This window comes from Mesocricetus auratus, unplaced genomic scaffold (assembly GCF_017639785.1).
Source record: "Mesocricetus auratus isolate SY011 unplaced genomic scaffold, BCM_Maur_2.0 Super-Scaffold_100014, whole genome shotgun sequence".
Lineage (NCBI taxonomy): Eukaryota > Metazoa > Chordata > Mammalia > Rodentia > Cricetidae > Mesocricetus > Mesocricetus auratus.
The window spans coordinates 7,684,965-7,711,702 of record NW_024429197.1 but is presented as its reverse complement, the minus strand read 5'-3'; the positions used below and the strand labels follow the sequence as shown (position 1 = coordinate 7,711,702).

The window sequence follows — 26,738 nt, the reverse complement described above, 5'->3', positions numbered from 1 at the left end:
CACTCTCCCCGCCCTATGCCGGGCGGAGCCAGCTGCCAAAGCCGCAAGACTTCACCCAGAGCCCAGCCTCCTTGCAGGGTCCAGAGCCAAGGCCCAAAGGGGACCTTGGCAGGACCCAATGAAGACACTACTGACCTTCCTAGCTGTGGGATCCCTAGCCGGTGAGTGCTCCCTAACCTGCCCTCAACTCCCCCTACCCCAACAGCCAAGGAGCACATTTGCCTCCTCGTGCCCCAAGAGCCTCATAACATCCAGTTTCATTTTCTTCCTTGCTGGCAGTGGACTGGGTGCCGGGTTTTCCTGGAGACAGAGATAGATGGTCTACTCTAGGTAACTGGAGGGGACGATAGAGTACCCTAGACCCTGGCTTCCCGAAGGGACTCAACTGACCTTCAAGTATGCAGGCTGTCTGAACTGGGGGTGCTGAGTTCCCACCCCCCAGTAGGTAAAGTCTTGGCCTAGGGGGTGGGTACCACTTCATGTTCAGCTTCTCACCAAGGAGGAGGCGACAGACTAGACAGAGCAGGAGTTAGGCCACTGCCTCTGTCCACGGCTCCTGAAGCCACTCTGGCTGAACCAATAACCAAGAGAGGCCAGATGGGCTGCAGTCACATGCCGGGGTGCCCATATAAATAAGACTAAGGACTATCACTGCAAAGTCCAAAAAGGGAATTTTGGGATTCATACCCATGAGAACTTCAGATGAGATGGGGGCTCTGGTCTGTTCTCCTGAAATGGAATCCAGGGATTCTCTCTCAGAAGTCAGAGTTCAGGCATGATGGAAGGAAGTGGTCCTGCCGTCTCGTGGACCTTCTTGCCTGGTGTAGAATCCGGTCCCTAAGAGACAAATCTGCTCTGGATCCTCTCTCCAAACAGTACAGGCAGGCCCTCACAATCCTGCCTGTGGTGGGCTGTGGAGATTAGAGGCACCACCCCTCCCCCCAATTCTCCAAAGTGTGTTCTCTTATGTCCCACAAGCTGTGGTGTGGAGCTGTGGATCTCCTGACACTTTAGGGGGTTGGAGGCACAGAAAGGAGTCCTGAGGTGACAGGTCCCCAACACTGGCCTCAGACGCTCCCACACCAGCCCTCAGGCTGGCTCCAGGTCACTGGGGACATCAGTTTTTTCCTTAGCTCCCGCACCAGCTGATACATTGTTTTTCCACACAAATGTGAAAGACAGGTTGTCTTTTATAAAGTGACCAGACAGCCAGACTCCCCACCATACATCTCCTCCTTTCCCCGGGTTTCACAATGTAGACTTTCAACCAGGAAGTGCGGGAATGACCCAGGCGGGAGGGGGAGGGCAGATGGGCTTAAAGAGGGGGGAAAGAGGAGAGTGAAGCCTCGCTGGCCCCTAAGTGAGGAGGGGCTCTGCCGAGACCACCTAGCCCTTGTCAGAAAGAACATGTTGCCTGCTCCCCTTCAGTTCTTATATCCGGGGTGCTCCCAGCTGGTCCCCAGTAGCAGCCTACACTGCAGCAGAGTCTAAGCTACCAGGAGGAAAGGTTAAGCTCGCCCAGACAGACCCCAGCCTTCTCTCAAATCTACTCTGTCTCTCTCTTCTGCACGGGGCTCACCCCATGTCCCCCCAGAAGCCACTGCTTAAGTCTGTGTTCCTTCTGTTGGTCTCTGCACCCAGCCTCAGACCCCACCTCAACAGAGAACTCTAGCCTCAAATCTGCCCAGCCCAGGATCCAAGCAGATTGTTAGTCACATCTCAGCAGCCCCGCCGCCACACTCCAACACTGTCCCCAAGGACCCACTGTGTGCACTGTGGGGAAGCCTGGAAAACAAAGGTGACCACAGCTGCTGCCCCAGACTGACCCAGATTCAGGGATGTGTAACCAGGGCACCTGTAGTAACAGGGATGGGCTGCTCTGATGTCTGCCCACCCTCACCCCAGCAACGTACAGGTCCCTCTTGAAAGAACCTTGTAGACTTGGACTGTAGGAATAGTAACTCTCCCCTCTCATGGCTGTGGGGGAGGGAGGCACAGACACATCAAAGACATCTGTCCTCAAGGCCTCCACTGAGAGCTCGGCACCTGTCCGTTTCCCACCCTCGCCAACCAGGCTACTCTGAGTATGTACAGAGCCAGAGCAGCTCTGCTGTCCCTTCTTCATCACCACAGGTGGGGTCTGGACTGAGGGGAGGGTGCTGTAAGCCATAGGCCCTTCACTAACAAGGACATTGCTTCAGAGGCAAGCCCCTCCGTGGTCACCCTGGGACCCAAGCCTGTCCGGCCTTTGCCTTGTCTAAAGCTGAGCAAACTGCCTGAGCTATAGAGACGATGGACGGCAGGCAGGTTTCGTTCCAGTTTGGGGCTGGGGTTTGGGGGACTAGGGGCTGAAGCCAGGCCCTTGTGCCTCTTAAGCCCTCCTCTGTCTCTCAGCCACACCCCCAGCCTCTGCCGCAAATTCCTTAGTCTGCCTTCTGTCCTTCTCTCTCCTCCCATCTTCCTTGAACTGGTCCCCTACCAGGACTCAGATCATTGACACCCCACTTAGCGGAGATGGAGGAGGACGTTCCTTCCCACAGGCACTCCTGTTCTTCCAGCCCCTCCCTTACTCTCAGGACAGGCAGGTCCTATGAAGTGCTGGTCACCTTCACAGACCTTGCCCCTCTGCTCAGTGAGCAGTCCACGTAGCCCTGGGACCCTGTCAAATGCTGGCGGTGGCACTGGTCAATAGCCCTGGATGAGCCTCAGTGTTTCTCATTCATGAAATGGGAACAGCAGCAATCACTACCTCACAGGGTGAGTGTTCAGGGAGTGGAGAGGCTTTGGGCCGGTGGCTAGCCGCTGACATACCCTTCCCAAGCATCAGCTGCTGCTGTTGTCATCATTATCTGTTGCTAAGTAAGTCAGATTGCCCCCATTCTAGACTGAAGGAAACAAGATCAAACGTTTAAACAATTTCCCCCATGATGACCTTGTCCATATGTGAGCATTCTGCCCCCTACAAGGCCTCGTTGTAGACGGTGTCTTTGCAGTCCATGGAGGCAGCATGGCGAGTAGGTGGGGACTGACATGGAAGGAATTCACAATACCTTCTCTACCACTGTGTGGAAGGATTGACTTCAAACACGTGCCGTCTTTAGGCTTCTACCGGGAGAACTCTAAAATCAGATTAAGAATGCCAACCTCAGCGTTAAAAAGTGAATGAGGCCGGGCAGTGGTGGCACACACCTTTAATCCCAGCACTCAGGAGGCAGAGGCAGGTGGATCTCTGTGAGTTTGAGGACAACCTGGTCTACAGAGTTAATTCCAGGACAGCCAGGGCTACACAGAGAAACCCTGTCTCAAAAAAATAAAACAAAAAAAAAGTGAATGAGCAGTAAGTATTCACAAGGGTATAAAGAAGCCTGACAGCTCAGTTACTGCTGGGAGTGGGGGTAGAATTTAATGCACTGTAGACACCTTAGGAAACCCCTTGGTAATTCCCTCAAAAGTTAAGAATAAAGAAGGCCAAGGCTCAGTGGCAGAATGCTCCCTTTAATATAAAAGCCCAGACTCTGGGTTCCATCCTCAGCACTGTGGTAGATAAATGGATGGATAGATAGATAGATAGATAGATAGATAGATAGATAGATAGATAGATAGATAGACAGACAGACAGACAGACAGAGTTATAGCACTACCAAGATGTATACCCAAGAGAATTATATATGAAATTGTACTAGATGCATACCCAAGGGAATTGGAAACATGTCCAGTTTTTTTTTTTGCGCAAATGGTCACATCAACATTATTCAAAATAGTAAAAAAAATTAAAGGCTGGAAATCCAAATGTCCATCAACTGATGATAGATAAACAAAATGTGGTATATCCATACAGTGGAATATTATCCAGTCATAAAAATAAATACTGATGCATGCTGGGGATGAAACTTGACAACCTGCTGAGTGAAAAAGCCAGACCTGGGGAAAAGCCAGGGTGTAAAGTAAATGAAAATCCAGAATTGGAAAATCCTAAGAGATTTGTGATTGCCAAGAACTGGGGTGGTGGGGAGATGGGCTGTGACCACCAAATATGGAGTTTCTTTTGTGGATAATGAAAATGTTCTAGAGTTAGGTAGTCATGATATCTACACAGGGGTGGGGATGGTCTCAGAAGACATTGACCCGAACACTTAAATGGAGGGTAAACCATAGCTCACCAAGCAGGGAGGAATGGGTGGGAGCAGGAAGCAGCACTGGAGAATGAGGGCCCCCTCTTTTTGAAGGTGGGGTCCTCAGTCTGCAAACCCACAGGCTCTCCCTGCTCCTGCCTCCTGCAGCTCAAACTACTGTGGACAAAGCTAGCCTCCTTCAATACGTGAAATTCCAGTCCAGGAACTTTGAAAACATCTTGATATGGGGCGGTGGACCAGACAGCACCCCGGACACGGTCTACAGCGTGGAGTATAAGAGGCAGGTATCTCGTCCGACCCGACCCCCTCCTGACTCTGCATTCACAAGGCCCGGGTCCCTTCTTGGTCCTGCTATTTCAACATGTGGCAAGTCGCTCCCTGTCTCTGAGCCTCTGTCTCCTCATCTGTTAGCTCGGGCTCACGGCACTTGTGAAAGAGTTGGGTAGCAAGGAGCACAGGATAAGGACTCAAGCTGGCAGAGTTCTGTCTAGTCATCATATGCCCACCTCAAACCCTTGGTCGCAGTTTTCTCCTCAGAGTGCAGCTTCCTCCCTTAAGAACAACATACACCCCTACCTATAAGGACTATTGTGAGAGCTGACCTTAGTGTCCACACAGATAACCTCTATGAGTAAACACTAGATGCCCTTATCATCATTTATAAACCACGGGCCTAGTAGAACTGTTAATTCACTCTGTGCCCTGTCTGCCCTTACCTACAGGTACGGAGACAAAGTGTGGCTGGCCAAGGCAGGCTGCCAGCGGACCACCCAGAAGTCCTGCAACCTGACTATGGAGACGGGCAACCTCACCGAACTTTACTATGCCAAGGTCACAGCTGTCGGCCCAGGAAGGAAACAAGACTTGAAGGAAACTGAGCGTTTCAGCTCACTGCAACACAGTGAGGCGGGGTGCCTGCTCACTTCGGGAAGGGGAGAGGCACATCTGGGGTGGGGGAGAGGCTGGCCTGTACATCTTGGGTGAGAGGAGAGGCTAGCCACACATCTGGGGTGGGGAGAGAATGGCCTGCACATCTAGGGTGGGGAAGAGGACGGGCTGCACATCTGGGATGGGGAAGAAGATGGCCTGCACATCTGGGGTGAGGGGAGAGGATGGCATGTGCGTTTGGGGTGAAGGGACAGTTCTCAGATCTCTGGAGTGGATGGGGACCCAATAAGACTCTGCACTAAGGCATGTGACTTTCAGGGAAGATATTCCCAGGCCAGGACACACCCCAGGGGGTTGTTTCTTTTCTCTACCTCTGCTCAGGACTTCCTAGGCTATAGGAGGCCCCACCACCGCAGCTGGAGCTCCTAATTCATTTCTCCACTCTCCTGGTACCCCTTGCCCATCCTCTCAGGTTGTAAAGCCCTCCATCTCTTTTTGTGCTGGTGAGCCTTAGATAAGAGTCCTCCCTTGGCCCTGCCGGTCTTGCCTAGCCCAGTCCACGGGTGACACTCTGTATCAGTGGTGCCATTCTCTGCTGACCCCTGCCTCGGTGCATACACTGCTCCCCAGGTATGAGGGCTTAGACTCCAAAGAGAGTCCCGGCCTCCAGCCCTGACCTCCTGATCTCATCCCGTCAAAGCCAACTGAGATCTGTATTTGTTCTTTATCTTTATTTATTCTCCATCCCAGTGGACCTCTGATTCAACCAAATGCAAATGAAAAATATTGCATCTGCATAGAGTCTGTCCACATTCTTCTTGCTCTTACTCCCTGGGCCATACACAACTGTTTACATAGCACTTACACAGTATTAAGCATTATCTGTTAACAGTACACAGGAGATGTGTTTAGGTTGGGCACAATGCTGGGCCACTCTACACAATGAACTAAGAACTATGGATTTGTGCATTGGTGAGGCAATCCAGAACCCATCCCCACAGACACTTAGAGATCCTGTGCCACCGTTCATGTCTTCACAGCTCAGGTCACAACTGGCAAAGACAGTGTTTGCTTATATGTGTATTCTCAGCCTCCCCCACAAAGACATGTGTTCCAGGACAGCCTATAGGTCCCACTGTGTTCCAAGCCATTAGCACAGTGCCTAGTACATAGAAAAGGCTCCACATATAGCCACTGAAGGTATGAATTAATTAATTATTTAATGCCAGTGCCAAACCCTATTCACACACTAAGCATGTGGTGACATCGACTGACTTATGAAGCCACAATTCCCTGTGTTTTGAGACAGGCTCTTAGTCTGTAGTGCTACCTGGCTTGGACATCACTTTGTTGCCCATGCTAGTCTCAAAATAGTAGTGTCCTAGTTTGCTTTCTGTTGCTGTGATAAACATCAACCAAAAGGGAGGCAAGGGCTTATCTAAGGCTTGCATATCCAGATCACAGCTCATCCCCGAGGGACACTAGAGCCCAAGGCAGGAGCCATGGAGGTCTGCCTTCTGACGTGCTCACAGACTCACCTGCAGCTCATTTTCTGGTACAGCCCGGGCCACAGTGAGCTAGACCCTCCTATATCAGCTGCAATCAAGAAAATGCCCCGCAGACAGGCACATGGGCCAATCTGATGGGGGGATTCTGCCTCAGCCTCCTAATCGAGTGTCACATTATAGTTTCAGAACTCCTTTTGTCCATACAACGGTGTCATGAACGTTGCCCATTCTATGAAATGGTTTCCTCAGCCTGATTTCCCATAGCTATGGAACAACCCATTCTTCAGTAGAATCCTAATTCCATTTCCTTTTTGAGGACATTAATTTCCGTTTTTCTTCTTTCTTTTTTTCAGATTTCTCTTTTACACTTATTATTTATTTGTGTATGCATGTGTGTCTGTGTGCATATAGGTCAGCAGACAGCTTTCAGGAGTTTGTTCTTTCGTTCTGTCACATGGTTTCCGGGGATTGAACTCAAATCATCAGGCTTGGTGGCAAGCACCCTTACCCACTGAGCCCTCTTGCCAGCAGTAGCTCTGCTTTTCAACTTCATTAGAATTCTTTAGCTATGATATTCTAAACCTTAGAAGACAACAAACCATTATTAGACTTGTACAAAATAGATTCACAAACTCCTGATATTGGATGAAAGATTTTTTGTATGCTTACATTGTCTTGGATAAAAGAGCCATAGCAATCATCATAGTATTAAAAAGGTATACAGGGGCTGGAGGCATGGCTTAGCCAGCTCTTGCCATGTAACTGTAAAGGCTTGGGTTCGAATCCCCAGCACCCATGTAAAAATGTAAAATTAAAAATAGCCAGGTGTGGTTGTACTTGCCTGTGACCCCATTGTTGCAGTGTGGAGACAGGGGGGTCCTAGGTGTTCAGGGGCCAAGCCAGGCTAGCTGAAATGAAGAACTTCCAGTTTAGTGGGAGAGGGTTCCTAACTCAAGACACCCCAACATTTTGACTGGAAAGCTAGCTCAGCAATTAAGATCATTGGCTGCTCTTGCAGAGGACCCAGGTTCAATCCCAAGCACCCACATGGCAGCTGACAACCATCTGAACTCAGTTCCAGGGAATCTGAAACTGTTTTCAACAACCTTAGGCACCAGGTACACATGTATTGCACATACAGACATGCAGGCAACACCCCTACACATGGAATAAACCCAATATCCTCCTGTGGCCTCCACATGCAGAGAGAGAGAGAGGGGGGGGGGAGGGAGAGGGAGGGAGAGAGAAAGAGAGATTTTAAGGTATTGTAACACAGTGAAGCTCATTTGGAAAATTCCATCTTGAGAGAGCAGAGTCTCGGGAGCAGAAGTGATAACATTGGGCCTGGTATTATTTACACTCTGTCTGGACTCATCAGTCATTGATAGCCCCAAAGTTGTCACTGCAGCAGACTAAGGGGAAGAGTATTCCAGGCACACTCATACTAAGGGGAAGGGTATTCCAGGCACACTCATACTAAGGGGAAGGGTATTCCAGGCACACTCATACCGGGGATGCCAGGGCCAGGATGAATCAAGGCAGAACCAGGGGCATCACCACTCAGGTCAACTGCCTTCTGCCTGAGTACCTCCCATCCACCCTCTGTCACCCCTGAACAGCCTCATTCTTGGACGCCAGCTACCCAAAGGCCTCTTCTCACATGTTGAGTTAGTTGCCACTCCGCAAATCATTCTTGGCTTTTCTCTCTCCCCGTTTCTAGCTACCATCAAACCGCCGGATGTGACCTGTATCCCCAAAGTGAGGTCCATTCAGATGCTGATCTACCCCACACTCACACCCATTCGCTCAGAAAATGGCCACCAACTAACCCTGGAGGAGATTTTCCGTGACCTGTTCTACCGCTTAGAACTCCGAGTCAACCACTCCTACCAAACGGTAAATATAGGTCATACCCCATGCCTTCTTGGGAACCCCCTTCCCTCCCAAGAATATTGAGCTGCTTGCAGCAAAAGTGCTACATTATATAAAAATGGCACTTCCCAAAAAAATGTCCTTGTAGGGCTCCGAGAATTCTAGTGGAGTCGTGAGGCACCGTCTCCCTCTGTAGGATCATACAGCATCCTCAAGGCTCTGACAAGTCCTGCAGAGCCAGGGCTTCAATTTTGTACCATGCAAATTTCGTATTTATTGGGCCAGATTCCTTTTGTTTGTTGGGTACATTAGTTGGTGTTTGTCCGTTTGAGGTAGAGTATTACTCTGTAATCCAAGATGGTCTGGAACTCCCTAAAAACTCATAGCAATCCTCCTGCATCAGCACTAGTATTATAGGCATGTGTCACTGGACCTGTCCAGAAAGCTTTGTTGTTTGGTTTTTTGTTTTGTTTTGTTTTTTTCTTTGTTTGGGTTTTGTTTTGTTTTGTTTTGTTTGCCTAATATCCTGCAATATCCCAGAGAAGAATATATTCCTATTAATATCCCCAGTTTTTCTCTCTTTATTTTGGAGACAGGGTTTCTCTGTGTAGTCCTGGCTGCCCTGGAACTCACTGTGGAATCCAGACCTGCCTTTGCCTCCAGAATACTGGGATTAAAGGTGTAAACCACCACCTCCCAGTCATTCTCTTTAGAAAATGTTGGTGTCAGGACAGCAGCCATAGCTTTGAGAGTACTTGCCTAGCCTGTACAAAGCTCCGGATTTGGTTCTCAAAACCACAGAAGCAAAGCGTGGTGGTGTATGCCTGTAATCCCAGATCAGAGGTGGAGGCAAGAGAGTCAGGAGTTCGTCACCATTCTCGGGCAGCAAGTTTGATACCACCCTGGCCTGTGTGAGACTGTGTCTAAAACAGAGAGAGAAAGGAGACTAGAATCCTGGAGTCAGCCTGGAAGTGTTTGAGGAAGCTGTGTGCAGGGAGCGGCTTAAGATGGGTTCTTACAAAAGGTCAAGCCACAAATGGTAGACAGTATGCAAATGACCTGATCTTGTGCACTCCCCAGTGTGTACCATCAGTTCATGACTCAGCTGAGTGAATGTTTATTTCCTCCTCTGCAGTTCTGAAACAATCCCTCAAAGAGTGAACAACCTAGTGGGTGGGGGAAAGGTTAAAACAAGAATTGGAACAGGCAAGACTTCATGTCAGCTCAGCACGACCTAAGAGACTGGAAAACTCTGGGGTGTCCATGCCACTTTCTGAGGCGTGCAAGGATGTCACTTATCTTCATGGCGCCTCACACAGTTCCGTGAGTGGGAGCTAGTGTCTCCATCTTCGAGATGAGAAGACACAGACTCAGAGAGGTTAAGCCACTTCCTGGACAGAGGTCAGCACCTTCAGAGATGCCAGCAAAACCTGCTCTTACCCTGGAGGGCCTCCATTTGTTGTGACCCCATGATCAGAAAGAGAAGCAGGATCATGTATGATACGTTTTTCAAAAGCTCAAAGCTGGCCACTCTGGCTGGAGTGTGAAGCCACACGAAGCAGTTTTCCTGCACATGCCCTGGACCGGTGGTGTCAGAACCTCCCAGGGTACTTGCTCAAAACACAGCTCCTGGGAGCCCTGGCAGAAATCACATAAGGAACAAAAGGAGTCTCAAAGGTATCAGCTAGCAAGGCAGGAGGGGTGTGGCAGAGTAGAGCAATGCAGGGAACACAGGAAGAGGCCAGGGCATAACTCAGGCATCAGGGACACACATCTAGTAACCTCCATCCTCCAGAAGATCACTTCCCAACTCTCATCACTTCCTAGTGAAACCATCAAATTACAAGTCCATAAAGGGATTGATCCATTCATTAGGTCAGAACCTGGGCAATCCATCTTCTTAGACATACCCTCACAGACACACCCAGGCACAACCTCATGGTCTCCTAAGTGGCTCTCAACTCAATAAAGCTGATAAGTTTAACCATCAGGGGCCCCTCCCAGTCTGCTCCGATGTTTGCAGCTGCCTGTCTGAAACCTGGATTGTAGTGAGCATCCCACAGGGGACTCTCCTCCCTTGCCTTGAAGCTTGAGAACCTCCTGTGTGGAGGGACTGTGGGAGACAAGCTTGAGGAGCCTGTTGGGACTGTGGGGTACAGATGGTAGAGGAAAAGTCCACGGTTGCCATAGGAACAGCTAGAGATTACCTTGTCATCAAAGCAGCTCCTTCTGATAAATATCTGGGTTGGACTAAAGATTTTATGATTCCTGATTTCTGATTTGATTTGGCCTGTTGTCCGTGAGCCTACTCTATCTGAATTAGGCTTTTTAAACTCATGAAGGTTTATTTTATGGCCTGCCATCTGCTTGGCTTCTGAAGAGAGTAAGTGTGTTCGGAGGTGTAGGGTAGTGTGTTCTACAAACACCAACAAGATAGGGGAGACTAATGGAGCTCTCTCATCGGTATCTTTTCTGACATGGGGCAGGGGGTAGGGAGGACTGTGTTGTTCTTAAAGCTAATGAGAGTACTGAACTCTTCAGCTAGGCATATGAGTTTATTTCCCTTAGTTCTGTGCACTTTTCTGTCATGCAGTTCGAAACTCTTATTAAGCATATGCTTGCATGATTGTCACATCTTCCTGATAGGTTGGCCTCTAATCATGATGGAAACCCCCTTTTTGTCTCCTGTTGAATCCACTTTATCTGACATGGATATTGCCACCCCAGTCTCCTTATAGTGTATCTGGTTTATACACGAATATAATTTTAAAGGTCAACTTAATGTCTATGAGTGTTTCGACTGTACATGTTTCTGGGTATCACATGCATGCTTGGTTCCCCTAGAGATCAGAAGAGGGCATCAGATCCTCTGGAAGTGGAGTTATGGATGGTTGTAAGATATTATATGGGTGTGGGGAACTGAATCTGGTTCCTCTGCGAAATTAGTGAGGCCTCTCAACCACTGAGCCATCTCTCCAGGCCCCAGAAGAGAAGCTGGAGAGATGGGCTCTGACGTGGGCACTGGGAACCGCACTCTTGGAGTTTTTGGTTGTAAACTTGAGCCTTTAATGTCTGAGCTACCTATCCAAGCCTCAGGCCTTTCTATAACCATTTATCTATTTTAAATGCATCTATGAAGACAGTGCTCTGCTAAAGTATTCCTTTTGATGTATGTGGGCATGTGTCAGGGCATCCATATGTCATAGCATGTGTGTGGAAGTCAGAGATTATCTTGCAGGAGCTGATTCTCTCCTTTTACCTCTCGGGTTTGAACTCAGGCCACCAGCCTTGGCGGCAAGCCCCTTTACCCACTGAGCCACCTCACAAGCCTTTTTCACTGAGAGTCAACTCATATGTCATAAAAATTCATTCTTTTCTTTCCATTTTTTGTAATGTGTGGAATCAAACTCTGGCCACACCCCCAGACCTAAAGTCACCCTTTTAAGGTGCAGAGTCCAGGGGTTCTGAGCATACCACAAAGGGGCATCACCACCCCTCCCGCTTACCGTAATTCATCCAATCAATTTGTCTTTGGGTTTCTGTCTTCTCTCCTTTGCAAACCATTGTTAAGGCCATGTGCATTTTTTAAACATATATTGTGTTGTTCAGTTCTGAAGTTCCCAATATTTATATTTACTATGTATTACTGATGTAGATGGATGTTCCCTGCCCTGACCTCCTGTTCCCAAATACCCAGCAGTGGCTTCCCAAATTACCACACAGAGGCTTATATTATTTATAAATGCTCGGCTGATAGCTCAGGCTTATTACTAGCTAAGTCTTACATTTAAATTAACCTGTTCCTAATAATCTCTGTATTGTCACGTGGCCCAGGGCTTTACCTGTCCTCTAGCATCTTGCTTCCTGGGTAGCTGGCTGATGTCTCTCCTGACTCTGCCCTCCTTTTTCCCACCTAACTCCCTGTCCAGCTACCTGCCTGTCAGCCTTTTATTAACCAATGAGAGTAATACATACTCCTAGGGTAGCTGTCCCACAGCATGCTGAGATTTATTTATTTGCTGAATTTTGTACATATGCCAAGGTGCACCTGGCACAAGTATGGAGGTCAGAGGACATGCAGAATTTGGTCTCTCCTTCCTCCATGGGGTCCTGGGGATTGAACTCAGATCCCCAGGCTTGGCAGCAAGCACCTTTCTCCACTGATTCAAAATTACTGTATGTTGAGCCCAACATTCTGGTCATATTGGGGTTTACAATCTTTGCTTTCCTTGTACGTTTTGTAGTACAGCTTGAATATTACAAACACCGCCTTGAAATGGCTCTAGCTTGTGTAATAACCTCCAAAGGGTGTAGGTTAGTCTGTGTTCTTTTGTGGGGGGGGTGGATTTTGTTTGTTTGTTTGTAACAAAATCTCCCACTTTGGCCCAAGACAGCCTGGAACTTATTGTGTAATTGAGGTTTCCCTCAAACTGGCAGTAATCCTCCTATCTCCGGCTCCTGACTGCCACCATTCTCTACTTTCTGTGGTGTTCTTACATTAACTTGGCTGAACTTTACGCTCTGACATCTCCATTCAGTCTTCCAGTCTTATTTAGGCTTGGAGTCTGTCTCGAGCATGCAGTGTGTATCTTATTTATGCATGGAGGCTACCTGACACATGTAGTGTGCATCTTATTTAGGCATGGAGGCTACCTCACACATGCAGTGTGTATCTGAAGGCCTCCAGGGGTAGAGCTGAGTTCACACAAAGAACCTGGGCCTCCTCCACAGAGCGTTCTCCACAACCCCACAAAGCATAGTTTGGAATCTACCTTCAGGATAGAAGACATTTAAAAACTTCGCTGCCATTCCTCCCTCATCTCCCAGCACTCCCTCCTTTAGACGGTTAATTTCATTGCTTTTCATCACGTGTCAAAGTACAGGAGAACATAAAAGGAAGAATTCGCCCGTGGGCTCACGGCTTCAGGGGACTCCATCTGTGGTTGCTGGGACCATACACTTGGGTGGAATTCATGGTGGGAGGAACATGCATCAGAGAAGGATTTTCATACACAGAAAATAGCAGAGAGAGGGAGGGCAGGGGAGGGCAGGGGAGGAGCAGGCCTAGAGAGATGGCTCAGGGGTTAAGAGTGTGCACTGCTCTTGCAGAGGTCTGGGTTGGGTTCCCAGCAACCAAGTCAGGCGGCCCACAACTGCAGGTAACTCCAGCTTCCAAAGGCCCTGCACACAGACACACACACACACACACACACACACACACACACAGACACACACACACCTAGTTTAAATAAAATAAAAATGAAAGCAGGAGTGAGGGGCAGGAAGGGGTCAGGGACAGGGCATCTCCAAGGACCCACCCCTTTACCCTTGCCCTACTTCCTCTAGCTAGTCCTGCCTCCTGAAGTTCCCAGAACCTCTCAAAATATTGCCATCATCTGGGAATCAAGTAGTCAAAACATAAGTCTATGTGTGACTTCTCGTACCAAGCTGTCATAGACATGTTAATGTTGTTATTTGGGGGACAGTCCATCCCATAAACGGCATATATCCCTAGAATAGGGTGAAGTCAGGGGGTGACAGACACAGGCAAAGCCAAGACGGAGATAGGGTAAGTGTGGTGACAGTCCTGGACCTGGACCACAGAATATTTAATGTCTTCAGGGTCGGCTGTTTGAGCTCTACAAGAGCGATTTATGAAATATATCCACACAACCCCACCCACTTCGTGAAGAGATCCCCGCCCCTCCCCCGTCACCAGTGCCTGACCTTAAACTCTTGCCTCACGTGTCCAGAAAAGAGAAAGCTCGAGTGCAAAGAGAAAAACACAAAACAAAAACAAAAACGCAGCCCTGCTGCTTTAAGGGAAGCTGGTAGCCACAGAGGATGAGTTAAGTCTGGGTCTCCAAGATGAGGACATGATGCTATGAGACAACTTGAGAACAGGGAGCAGGTGTGGGGATGGGTCTGGGGACACGGGGTGTGGGGGTGCCTGCCGGCTGCCACCCAGAAGGGGGTTTTTCCGTCCATCAGGGACCCTTCAGAGTCATGCATCAGTGATCAGGGAGGCTACGGGTCCACCCAGGATCATTAAGTGATCAGAGAGGTAGAGACGGGTGAAGAGTTCATCCTACACGGATGGGACTGGGGGACTAAAACAGGTGACCTTGTCACAGAGTGACAGGAGCTGACAGGATCCCCACCCCCAGAGTGGCACAGGGCAGGCAAGATGGAGGGATCTAAGGAAAGGGAGTTAGAGAAACCCGGGAAAGGAGAACCACAAGTTGTCACCACACAGGACAGCAGATGGAAATGAACCCTGGCTTACTCAAGTCAGGGCTTCACCAGAGACCCAGGGCCCTGCATCCTCAGAGCCCTGAGTGAGCCAAGGGGGGGGGGCTGTAGATGGGATTTGACTGGGATGATGCCTTGTGAAGGAGAGACGCTGTAAATCCAGACGGCGGCACCAAGATGAATGTGCCAGTGGCCAGGGACGAAGCCAGAGATGAGTGACCAGCCACCGCAGAGCCCAGGCTGGGGGCAGCAGGGCAGAAGGGGCAGAAGGGTGGAGGGACATAGAGCAGGCAGGGTTGATAATGGAGGAGGCAGGGGAGAGGCAGAGATGGTGGTGGCATTCATGGTGTCACCGAAAAAGCCGGTATCTGTAGGCTGTCACAATGTGACAGGCCAGGTGCTATTCAAAAGGTTCAAAGAGCTTGAAGGCTGATTGAATTGAAGATAAAAGAAGATGGAGGAGCAGAAGGAAGAGCACCAGCTGAACTTCCGGGTCAGGCTAGCTGATGGGGTCATCTTAGTATCAAGAAGAGGAATGAAGAGTGGCATGTTTGTGAACATGTGTATGGTGTGTGTGTCTGTCTGTATCTGTGTGTGTGTGTGTGTGCATGTGGTATGTCTGTCTGTCTGTGTCTGTGTATGTCTGTCTGTGTCTATGTGTGTGGTGTGCCTGTCTGTGTCTGTGTGGGTCTGTCTGCATCTGTGTGTGTGTGTGCATGGTGTGTGTGTCTGTCTGTATCTGTGTGTGTGTGTGTGTGTGTGTGCGTGTGTGTGTGTGTGTGTGTGTGTGTGTGTGTGTGTACCTGTACAGTCACGGTATGCAGTCATGCTGGGTTCTCTGTCCATTTCAGCACCTTGAAGGCAAGCAGAGAGAATATGAGTTCCTTGGCCTGACTCCTGACACAGAGTTCCTCGGAGCCATCACAATTTTGGCTCCAATGTGGTCCAAGGAGAGCACTCCCTATGTGTGCCGAGTGAAGACGCTGCCAGGTGAGTTCAGCTGAGGCCGTGGGGGAGGATTCCTGAGTGCCCAGCTTAACTCCACTCCCTCCTCCTCCCCGTAACCAAGGGGATGCTTGTCAGTGTTCTGAGAACCCTTGGAGATTGGTGTTATCATATTAAGACTGATCTTTGTTTATCCATAGCTGAATTGTCTAATGGGTTCACTTAGTGAATGTTTAATCACCACCCTAAGCCAACACCTGAATTTCTTTTCTCTGGCCAGCTTTGTGTAAACTCTGACAAAGCAAACATGTACATTATCAGCTCAAGCAGCATATACTAGGAGAGGAGGTGTACAGGGGTGGGGACAGAGAGGATAAAATGATCCTCATATCTTCAAAGCCAACGAACGATAAATGTCTGCTGAGCGGACCAGGGACTAGCCACTGTAAACCCTGACTCCCACACAGTCTGGGGGCGGGTACTTCAATCACCTTCATTCTACAGCAGAGGAGACAGGTTCAGAGTGGTACATAATTTACCCACGGTCACACAAGAAGTGAAGGATGGGATGAGGCTCAAATCCAGTGACTCTGTGCTAACCACTGTGTTACAGCGTAGTTTTGAGTCATGTACTCAGGGGGATAGTGGCAGACCCCCTTCCTCTCGCACATTCTTGGGACTCAGGTTTTGGCTTGGGAGCAGAGCCCAGGCAAGGTTTGGGGTTCCATCCCTAACAATGAGAAGCAAACCAACGAAAGCTTTGGAGTGTCTGCTCTTCCAATTAGACGTATGTTCCCAAGCAAGTAAGAAGAGTTGTGATGCTTCAAACTGCCAGTGAGAGCAGGGTGACGATGTCACTGGGTGGGAACGTCTCCCTCAGAGCCCAGCTCGAGGACTGGACAGCAGTGCATGGTACTCTGTGAAAAATGGTCCTGAAAACTCAGCCCATCAGAACCTGCAAGACACTGGCTTCTCTGCCCGAGTCCCAGGACATTATCTGGCAGGAGACACAGCTGGAGGACAACCAGCCCTGGCCAATAGCATGGGGCATGCCCTTCCTTCATGAGGAACCCGGGCACCAGAATAGAACCTGGCAATCAGGAGGCAAGGAACAGAAACCACTCTGTGGGTGCCAAGCTGGGCCATGTATAATGTGATCTTTGACCTTCACCCTAACCCGGTTGGATATTTTTCACCTGTCCCCAGGCACCCTGCTTCTGGGCGGCAGACTGGCCACTCCTCACCCACCCTCCTGTGGGTTTGACCTCACATGAGCTGCCTTCAATGTCACACTAGTTTTGTTTGGGTTTGGCTTTTTTGTTATGTTTTACGCCAGGGTCTCCTTCTGTAGCTCAGGCTAACCTCTAGCTTCCTATCCTGCTGCCTCAGCCTCCTGACAGGCATATACCACTTTCCCCTGAGACTACCGCTACTTTCGGCTGAAGCTTCCTTTTCTTGGCTGTTTCTTGCCAATGGAACTAAGACACTTTCTCTTTAGAGAACAAACTATGTTACAAACACTTCCTGCTATTATGAATAACTCTGTTGCCAGCATGCCAGCTGCGTTATACATTCTTTCATCTTTACCATTGCATGTTAATTTTTAAGACCACCATCCCCCAAGAATGTTGGTAGCATAATCCTCATTTTACACAGAAGGAACTCTGGCTCAGAGAGGTTAAGTAACGTGTTCATGACTACACAGCTGGCCAGTGACCCAGTTAGCTTTGCCTGACTCTAACCATCACCTTAAAATCTAGTGAGCAGCTAGCCCCTTCTGCTGAAGGCTTACTCTGCACTTTCATTCCAGAGTGACTCATCCTGCCCTTGACCTTAATCTAGGTTTGGCCTCTTCTAGATCCCAGAATACCCTCTTTGTTTCCTCAGGATGCCTGGGAGTTACAGATTATCATCCCAGCATCTTGGTGTGGGAAAGGGGTTGCCGCACCGCTGTGCAGCCTGTGTCCAAGAATGTGTGGAGGGTGTCGGGATTGATGACACAGAGGCCCATCAGTGGTGCAAAGAAAACTTCAACCTTGCGGGCGAAGGCCTGGAGATTTAACCTGGTACCCCTAACTTGGTACCCCTTTCTAATACATCCTCATAGACTTACTTGCTGGCCAGCCTTTGAGGGAGATCTCTCAGTTCCCCTTTACTTTCCTGACCTCAATGGATCAGGCAAAAGGCTGGAGATTAATTCAATACACATTCTCCTTAGAAGGAGATCTCTCAAGCAAAAGCCTGGGGATTTGACCATTCAATTTTACTGTTAGAAGTTGAGGTACCTGTTTTCAAATCTTTTCTTTCTTGAGTCTCTCCTCTCCCAAGTCTTCTTTCTGACCGATCTTTCCCAGTCTTTCCAAGTCTCTCTGGATCTCAGTGGGACCTCCAATTGTGGTGCCTGCACCACAAGCAACTCCGAGGTATCGGGAAAAGAAAGACCAGATGTCCACCTGTTTTTACTAAGAAGTGTCTTTATTTTGCAAGTGCTAAGAGGTCTCTCTCTTGTAGGTGGGAGCAGTCTTATATATAGTCTTACAACACAGTAGAAAAATCCAGGTGGAAGAGTGCGTGTTTTCCTCCTGCTAGATGTTGATGTCACTGGGGCAATGCGGGGGCAGTAAGCCAGGACTAGAAAACAAGATGCACCTGTGGCTATCAGCTGACAAACAACTCAGAGACCCTGTGGGGGCTAGGCCCCAACAAGGGGTCCCAAAGTTGTTTTACTTCATATCTTTCACAAATGAGGAAACCGAGGCATGATTATACATTTTCTGGAGTCAAACTCTTTCCACTGAGGAGTTGTGTGACCTTGAGCAAGACACTGAATCTCTCTGGGCATCATCCTTGTTGCCTAAAAGAGGAGATCATCCCCATCCTTCTGTGTGCTCTGGTGATTTGCTGGGCCAGCCTGCTCATGCAGGTAAAGCTTAACCACAAGCAGCTGGACCAGACAGGGCTGCACAGCAGGGGATGCTCAGCTCATTGGCAGCAAAACAGACCTCTAAGGACCCTGTTCCTCATCTCCAGGTTGTCACCATCATTTTCTCACCCTGCCCCACATGGGTGAAATGACATATGGAAAACTATCCGGCCAAGGACATCGTGTTCCTGTCTTGTCCTGGTACAAAGACCGGTGGCTTCGCTGTGACATTGCCGTAGTGTAGAGACATGCATGTCGTTCTTCTCACTGTAGCAGTGGACCTTCCACATCAGTGGTTCCCGACCTCCCTAATGTTTTCAACCACCCTTTATTACAGTTCCTGGCACTGTGGTGACCCCACCCTGAGATTATTTTCGTTGCTACTTCATAACTGTAATTTTTCTACTGCTGTGAATCATGATATAAATATGTTTTCTGATGATCTTAGGCAAGCCCTGTTTGTGACCACCAGGTTGAGAACCACTGTTCTAGATCCTTCTAGACAACACCCTTCCAAGAGCAGACACTTGGAAGTCCCCATGCCTGTGACAGAGTTTGCATCCTGACCAGGCTCACCTCCTGCTGAAGGAATTGACCAGTGTACAGATGCTTGGCCCAGAGAGTGATTATTAAGTCTAGATGTGGGGTCTGGATGAGCTGGCTGTGTGGGTGGGGATGTCGGTGGCCAGCTGAGGCCCCTGGCTGTGTGAGTTGCAGTCACACTGAGGAAGGAGGCCTGAAAAGAGGCCTTCCCTGTCTCACTTTTGTTTAAGGTGGGGTCTCTCACATAGCCTAGAATAGCCTTGAACTCACCTGTACCAGGGGATTGCTTTGAGTGTCTGACCCTGTCTCTGCTTCCCAGATGCTGAGATTTTAGACCTGTTCCCCAATTATGCAGTGCTTTATTGAGTCCAGGGCTTTCTGGATGCTAGGTAAGCCTGCCACCAACTGAGCGGCATCCCTGGTGATGCATTTTGCCCGAGAAGGTGGTGAAGAACTCATCCTGACTGACAGGGTCATATTAGTTTTGCTCAGGATGGGGTCCAGGGGCCTCCAAGCCTCACACAGCCTTCTTCTGTGTTCTTCTGCAGACCGGACGTGGGCCTACTCCTTCTCAGGGGCCATGCTGTTCTCTATGGGCTTCCTCGTCGGCTTGCTCTGCTACCTAGGCTACAAATACGTCACCAAACCACCAGTACCTCCTAACTCCCTGGTGAGTCACCCACCTGAGGCCAGAGAGGGGAGTCTTGGGGGAGACCCTCCAAGTCCCAGAGGACAGGGGAGGCCCTGAGTGTTGTAGAGTTCTGCCACAAAGCAGATGGTTTATAAGGACGGCCCGGCAGGTTCCAGGGTGTGTGGAGAAGGCAGTGGGATTGACCAGGGGTGCCCTGTGGCTTGGAAGCATTAGGGCCAGGTGGGAGTGCAAGTCCTAGGAACATCGAGGGCTGATCAGTGAGGCTCTGTGGGGCTGCAGAACACATGACTGTTTGAATAGAAAATCAGAGCTCAGTGTATGGGTACAGTCGTGTAACCCCAGGACTAGGGGTGCTGATACAGAAGAATCCAAGATCCAGGCCAGCCTGAGATGCATAGTGAGACTCTATCTTACAAAGCTACCCCCACCACCAACAAAGAAAAAAATCAAAACTCAACAACAAAGAAACAGGTCAGAAACACGGGTAGAGTGGAGGTTATCCCTCCCGGCACTCAGAAGGTAGAGGCAGGAGGATCAGGATTCCAAGCTCATCCTTAGCTACAGAGTGAGTGAGAGCCTGTGTCCCAAAATGTCACAAGGGCTGGGCACACAGCTCAGTTGGCAGAGTGCTTCCCCAGCAGGCACAATACCCTGGGTTTGACTCCCAGCGCTGTGATCCCAGCACCCAGGGAAGGTGAAGGCAGGAGAAACCCAAGGTCATCCTTGGCTACATATCGAGTTCAAAGCTAGCCTCAGCTACATAAAACCCTGCCTCAAAGAAACAAAACCAGTCAATCATGATGGCACACATCCTTAATCTCAGCACGCAAGAGACAGAGGCAAGAGGATCTCTGTGAGTTTGAGGTCAGCCTGGTCTACAAAGCAAGTTCCAGGACAGCCAGGGCTACATAGAGAGCCCCTGTCTTGAAACAACAACAAAATTCAAAACTAAACAAAGAGCCCCTAAATGGGCAGCCCATGTCTGCCCCACTTTTTTATGAGAATTCGGGCTTCAGACTATAATGTGAAATCTCTAATTTCGATTACTGACACCTGGTTTTAGCACTGAGTCCCTAGGGAATCAACACATCGGCCAGCCCACCCAGCTGTGGGCCAGCCTCTGCTCTAGCAGCCCACCCAGCTGTGGGCCAGCCTCTGCTCTAGCAGCAAGGTCATCATCAGAGCCTCAGACTGAGCAGTGTGGCTCTGGAGCCAACTCTCTCCATCTGGGGGCACAGGGGGCATTTCACACAGTGTCACAGTTCTCTGGATACTCATTGTCTCCTCAGCCTCTCCGGGCCTTCCCCATCTTTTCCCTCCTCAGTCCCTCATAGCCATGCAAGCCACAACCTTGGGGAAGCTCCAAATATGGGTCATCTACTTCTTGGACCATCAGTCACCTGGAGCAAGAGACTCCTAAGTTCCTCTATCAGGTGTGACCTGGACCTTAGATGCCACAGCATCCATTTGCTTGCTTACTTTGGTTTTTCAAAACATGGTCTCACCATGTAGCCCAGGACGACCTCAAAGTCAAGATCTTTCTGTGTCAGTCTCTCTGGAATGCGCTGCCTCAGAGGCTGGGTGCGTTTGGAAGGAACTCTGTGGGAGAGAATGGGTTACATACATCTCAATGGACCCCCAGTGCCTTGGACACCCACAGAGAGCCTTGCCTGCCCATACCACAAAGCAGAACGTGGAGCTGGAGAAATTACCTAGTGGTATAGCACCTGCCACGCAAACAAGAGGACCGGGGTTGGGATTCCCAGACTCACATAAGTGCTGGGAGGGTGCAGCAGCCCCACCCATAACCCAGTGCCCTAGGGGCACATGGTACTCTCAGACCATGGTAGCTAGTTAGGCCAACCATACTGGTGAGCTCTGGGCTCATTTCCAAAACCCTGCCTTGATATACAAAATGACGAATGGCCACAGATACTGGGTGTCAGCCTCTGACTTCTTTGTGCATGTCATGCACACACATCATGTAGAAGAACACACACACACACACACAAAAGAGCATACCCTAAAGGGTGTATTCTTCTCTTCCCACAGAATGTCCAGCGAGTTCTGACCTTCCAGCCACTACGCTTCATCCAGGAGCGTGTGCTGATCCCTGCCTTGGACCTCAATGGTCCCAGCAGTCTGGCTCAACACACCCAGTACTCCCAAGTGATGGTCTCCACGTCCAGGGAGCCACCTGGAGTCGCACAGCAGCACAGTCTGCCTGAGGTCACCTACATAGGACAGTCAGATGTCTCCATCCTCCGACCCACCAATGTGTCACCTCAGCAGACACTGTCTCCACCATCCTATGCCCCAAAGGCTGTCCCTGAGGTCCAGCCCCCTTCCTATGCACCTCAGGTAGCCTCTGATGCCAAAACTCTCGTCTACTCTCCGCAGCAGGTGGTGAGGACCCACCCTCCCACCTGTACCGCACAGGGCACTCTGGACAGCTGGTCTGCTTCCTATGCTGTGTGTGGGGAAGACACTGGCAAAGACTCCCCTCCTGAGGCCCTCTCCAGTCCCAAACGCCTCAAGCCAAAAGGTCAGCTCCATGAAGTCACACTTGCAGGAAGCTGTCTCCCAGGGGACCTTTCTCTGCAGGGAATCACTTCCTTGGCTTCCAAGGAGACCCAAAGACCAAAATCACTCCCCCCACCTCTGGAATTTTGCACAGACAGAGGGCCTGACCTTCACGCCCTGCGAAGTGGTGAGCCAGAGACACCAGGGTACTTGAAGGGAGCGCTATCCCTCCTGTCCTCTGTCCAGATCGAAGGCCACCCTGTCTCCCTCCCTTTGCACACCCATTCCCTCTCGTGTTCCCCCTCTGACCAGGGATCAAGTCCCTGGGGCCTGCTGGACTCCCTTGTGTGTCCCAGTGACGAAGGTCCAGCGGATGAGACTGAGGGCATGAGTCCCAGCGCTGCAGCCTCTGAGCTGGAGCTGCCCACAGAGCTGGACTCTCTTTTCAAAGGCTTGGCTCTCACTGTGCAGTGGGAATCCTGAAGGGACATCAGAGCAAGCAGGCCTGGGCTTCCTCCTGCCCCACCCAGCCGGCAGCTCCACATTCACTAGGCCGTAGGCTCCAAGGCCCAGCCCAAAGTTGGGTCCCCTGGCAAGAACTAGCAAAAGGAAGATTGGGCCCCAAGTGGGAATACAGATGTACGGTGAAGGCTCTGGTGGAGAAACTACAGGCAGGAGGCGTGTGCAAACAGCCTGTGCCGCCCAGCCTGGCAGGTAGGGCAGATGGATTGGGATAATGTAGGCAAACCTCCTGGGGACCCATGCTACCCCACCCCTCAGCTCCTAGGACATTGAGCTGAAGGCTGCCTATCTTTCATTGCTTCCTGGACAGCGCCCTAATCTAGTTAAACCAAGAGTAAGGCATCCATCCACCTTCTCTGGAGGAGCTTGGATTGGAAGCTAGGGGACCAGCATAACAGGCACTTCCACCAAGGCCAGACTTTAGGGCAGAGTGTGGCTAGGGGTTCACTCCCTGCCAGTGGTTCCTTCTTTGTTCTGTAGGAGGATTCTCCCTGGAAAATCCATCATAAGGGGAGGATTGTGCCCCACAAAACTTTTCTGCAGGTAGGGGCCCAGAGAAAAGTGTTTGAATGGGCCATGGATGGCCATGGACCCCAGAGGCTTTGGAATCTCCGCACATCTGGGCTCAAGTTCAGGCCTCTACACCTATATGACATCAAACAAGTGAATTAGCTAATTCAGATCTCGGCTTCCTCATCCATGAAACAGCGATCATCACAGTCACCTTATGAGGTGGTGCCAAGGATGACACTAATGTCTAGGAGGTGCTTTGGGGCAGGGTCCAATACACGGTCATGGTCTTCTGCTGGGAATTTTTTTAAATCTGGAAACACAAAGAGAGCCTCCTCCCATTCATGTTGGCTCATGGGTGTTTTCTCACGGGATAGAGACTGTTGCAGGCAAGGACTGGACTATCTAGGGCAGACAGGAGGAGTCTCTACAGGGCTGTCTGGAAACAGGCCCAGAGGCCACAAATGGCACAGAGCCTTCCCTTTGAGGTTGGAGGCAGAAGCTGTCTGGGCAGAAAACATCGCACAGGGCCTTCTTGGCATGGAGGGATCCCCAGACCTTTCTGCTCCTTCTCATGACATAGTGGCAGTACTGCACCTCTCTGGCTCCCTAACCCCATGCCTGTGCCCAGGAAGAGGAAGCATCCTTTACCCTCTGCTGTCAGGAAGCCATGCCCATTATACTACTCTCATCTCAGATGGGTCTTTCCAGGAGGAACCCGAGGGCCAGGCCTATCTAAGGCTCTGCCGTGGAACCCGTCCTCAAACACAGGGCCTTTTGTGTCAAGAGTGAATGCTCTCCACCCTGTTGAAATTCTTGGGGGCTGAGTCTGGCTGAACACAGAGAAAGGAGGGCCCTTAAAGGGTTCCTGAGAGATAGGTGCCCTCCCCATCACCTTCTGGCTCCAGATTTCTGAGATACAGCACCAAACTCCACCTGCGACATTGTGGCCCTCCAGAAATACACGGTGCCCTTCCTCTGCACTCACCTGTGTTTCCCCTTCTTTTCCCCACCTCATCCCCTTAATGACACATGGTGACAGGTGCAGCTCTTATCTATATGTCATTAATATTTAACCTCCCTCCAAGGTCACTGACCCAGTATCTCTGGCCAAAGGTTAACTGCCTTCACTTTGTTTATGAGTAAAAAGCCACGGAATGGCAGGCCTGTTCTCACTTAGTGCAACCAGAGCCATAAACTGGAGATGCGGGTGTGTCTAAGGAGGAGCCTGGGCCCCCGCCCTCCAGGAGGGAGCAGGCTCTGGGATCAGCACACACACACTCCTCCCCTGGCACCCCAGGCCTATAGCTGACCTGGATCCTGCTAGAAGTCAGGCTGTCAAAGTTCCACACTATCTTGAGTGAGCTTGGCTTTCCTGAGAGCCCTACCCCAAAACCTGCAAAGTGTCCAGCTCTGCCTGTCGTGCCCTGTCCCACCCAAAAAAGGTGAGTCTCTGAGTCACCTGCTTAACAAGGAATGGCATAACCAAGAGTAAAGGAAGAGTGACCACAGAATTGCCTCGGCCTTATCCTCGGGGAAGAGTCCAAGACCCTAGACCCCTGTCCAGCTGGAACCCACAAGCTGCATGCAGCCAAAGAAAGCTGGGACTGCATCCCAACACAAAATGGTAAACTTATTAAAGTTACTTAAACAGGAAAGGCTTCTGTCTTTTCTTTTTTGAATGCAGCTGTCTGCTTTTGCAAGTGTGAGGATGACAGTGTCAGATCCAGAGGATGCTTGAAACTATAGATGCTCCCAAATCCTGCAAAGGCTCTGATGTGTTACATACCTGTGATAAAGCTTAATTAGGCACATAAAGAGACTAGCCTCATAATAGAGTGGTAATTAGGAAGCACAGTGAAGGTTACTTAAACACAGATACTTAGTTACAATAACCCGTCTGACTGAATGATGGAAGTGTAGCATATAGAGAGTGGCTACATTGGCTCACAGGATGATGCACATGACACAGATCATGTCGATGGGAATAATGAACAACACAAAACACAGATTATGGGGCTGGAAAGGTGACTCAGTGGCTAAGAGCCCTGGCTGCTCTTTCATAGGACCCAGGTCTGATTGCCAGCAAACACAATATGGCTCACAACGGTCTATAACCCCTGTCTCAGGAGATCTAGCACCCTCCCCTGACCTCTGTGGGCACTGCATGTATGTGGAGCACAGACCCACATGCAGGCAAAGCATCCATACACATAAAATAAAAATGAAGGAGGGAAAAATGTTTTAACTGTGTGAATTATTTCTGGACATTCCCATGTAATGTTGTTGACTAAAAGTAACTGAAACCAGAAAAAGCAAAACCATGGGTGAGGAGAACTCACTGTAGCAGCGTGGTAAGAAAGAGAAAGGAGCCAGCTGTGCCACCTAGAGGATTTCCATCATCATCACTTACCCTCTGCTAGTCTTCCTTCCATGATACATTTCGGTGTCCTTCTTTCTCAAGGAGGAAAATGTGGCTCAGATAAATGGGTTTTCCTCCCCTCAGAACTTGGGACTGGGAGTTAGGGAACTAGATAGTTCAGCACGTAAGAGCATTTGAGTTCAAATCCCCAGCACCCATGAATGCACTTGTAACCCAGCCTCTGGAGAGGGAAGCCTAGCTCCAAGTTCAGCCACAGACACTATCTTAAGGGGGTAAAACAGCCAGTAACAGAGTAGGATGGTTGAAGTCATCCTCTGTGGTTTGTACACATGTGGGTAGGGCATACTCACCCACCTGTACGATTCAACACACACCACACTCACATTCACACACACTCGCCACTCACATTCACATACACACACACCCTACCAACAACAATAAAACTTGGGGATGTGGCTCAGTTGATAGTATGCGTTCTTAACACTCACAAATCCCTAGCACCCATAAACAGGGCATGGTGACATACATCTGTGATCCCAGCACGTAGGAGAAGAGGCAGGAGGATCAGAAGTTCGATGTCGATTGGGTGTGACAGCTTCCACTTTTAATCCCAGCACTCAGGAGACAGAGGCAGGGAGATGTCTGTGAGTTCAAGGCCAGCCTGGTCTACATAGTAAGACACTACCTTAAAAGGAAGAGGAGGAAGAAGAGAAGTTGTTCAAGGCCATCCTCAGCTACACAGTAGGTTTGAAGCCAAGCTGATCTCTATGAAGCCTTGTCTCAAAAAGGAGAAAGAGGAAAAATTCCTTCTGGATCATGGATTCAAAGAAAATGCTCTGTCATGGTGGGGATGTGTGCGGGAGGGGACAGCAGCTCCATCTCTCCCGGTTGAGTGCCGTGACGACAGCTCCCCAGACCTCACAGCTCCCCAGACCTTGTTCAATCAGAAAGCACAGAGCTCAAGGCAGCAAGGAAGAAGGCACGCCCTCTCTAAGAGACCCACATACACTAGCTAAGCCCCCAACATTCCCAAAACAGCACCACCAGATGGGGTCCTGGCACCCAGATGCATAGGCCTATCGGA

General features: G+C 49.9%; 1 protein-coding gene across 2 annotated transcripts; it reads left to right on the top strand.

Moving 5' to 3' along the window:
• On the top strand, positions 1-24,929 carry Il22ra1 (interleukin 22 receptor subunit alpha 1). Of its 2 annotated transcripts, XM_005079607.4 has the most exons (7): positions 15-161; positions 4,281-4,413; positions 4,856-5,034; positions 8,250-8,425; positions 15,505-15,643; positions 19,613-19,734; positions 21,769-24,929. In XM_005079607.4, the coding sequence occupies exons 1-7, from the start codon at positions 119-121 to the stop codon at positions 22,720-22,722; spliced, it is 1,746 nt and encodes a 581-aa protein (XP_005079664.1). In that variant the 5' UTR covers positions 15-118; the 3' UTR covers positions 22,723-24,929. The 2 variants fall into 2 exon arrangements, with proteins under 2 accessions (XP_040612294.1, XP_005079664.1); XM_040756360.1 differs by lacking the exon at positions 4,281-4,413 and having other exon boundaries at positions 1-161.
• Positions 24,930-26,738: the final 1,809 nt, after the last annotated feature.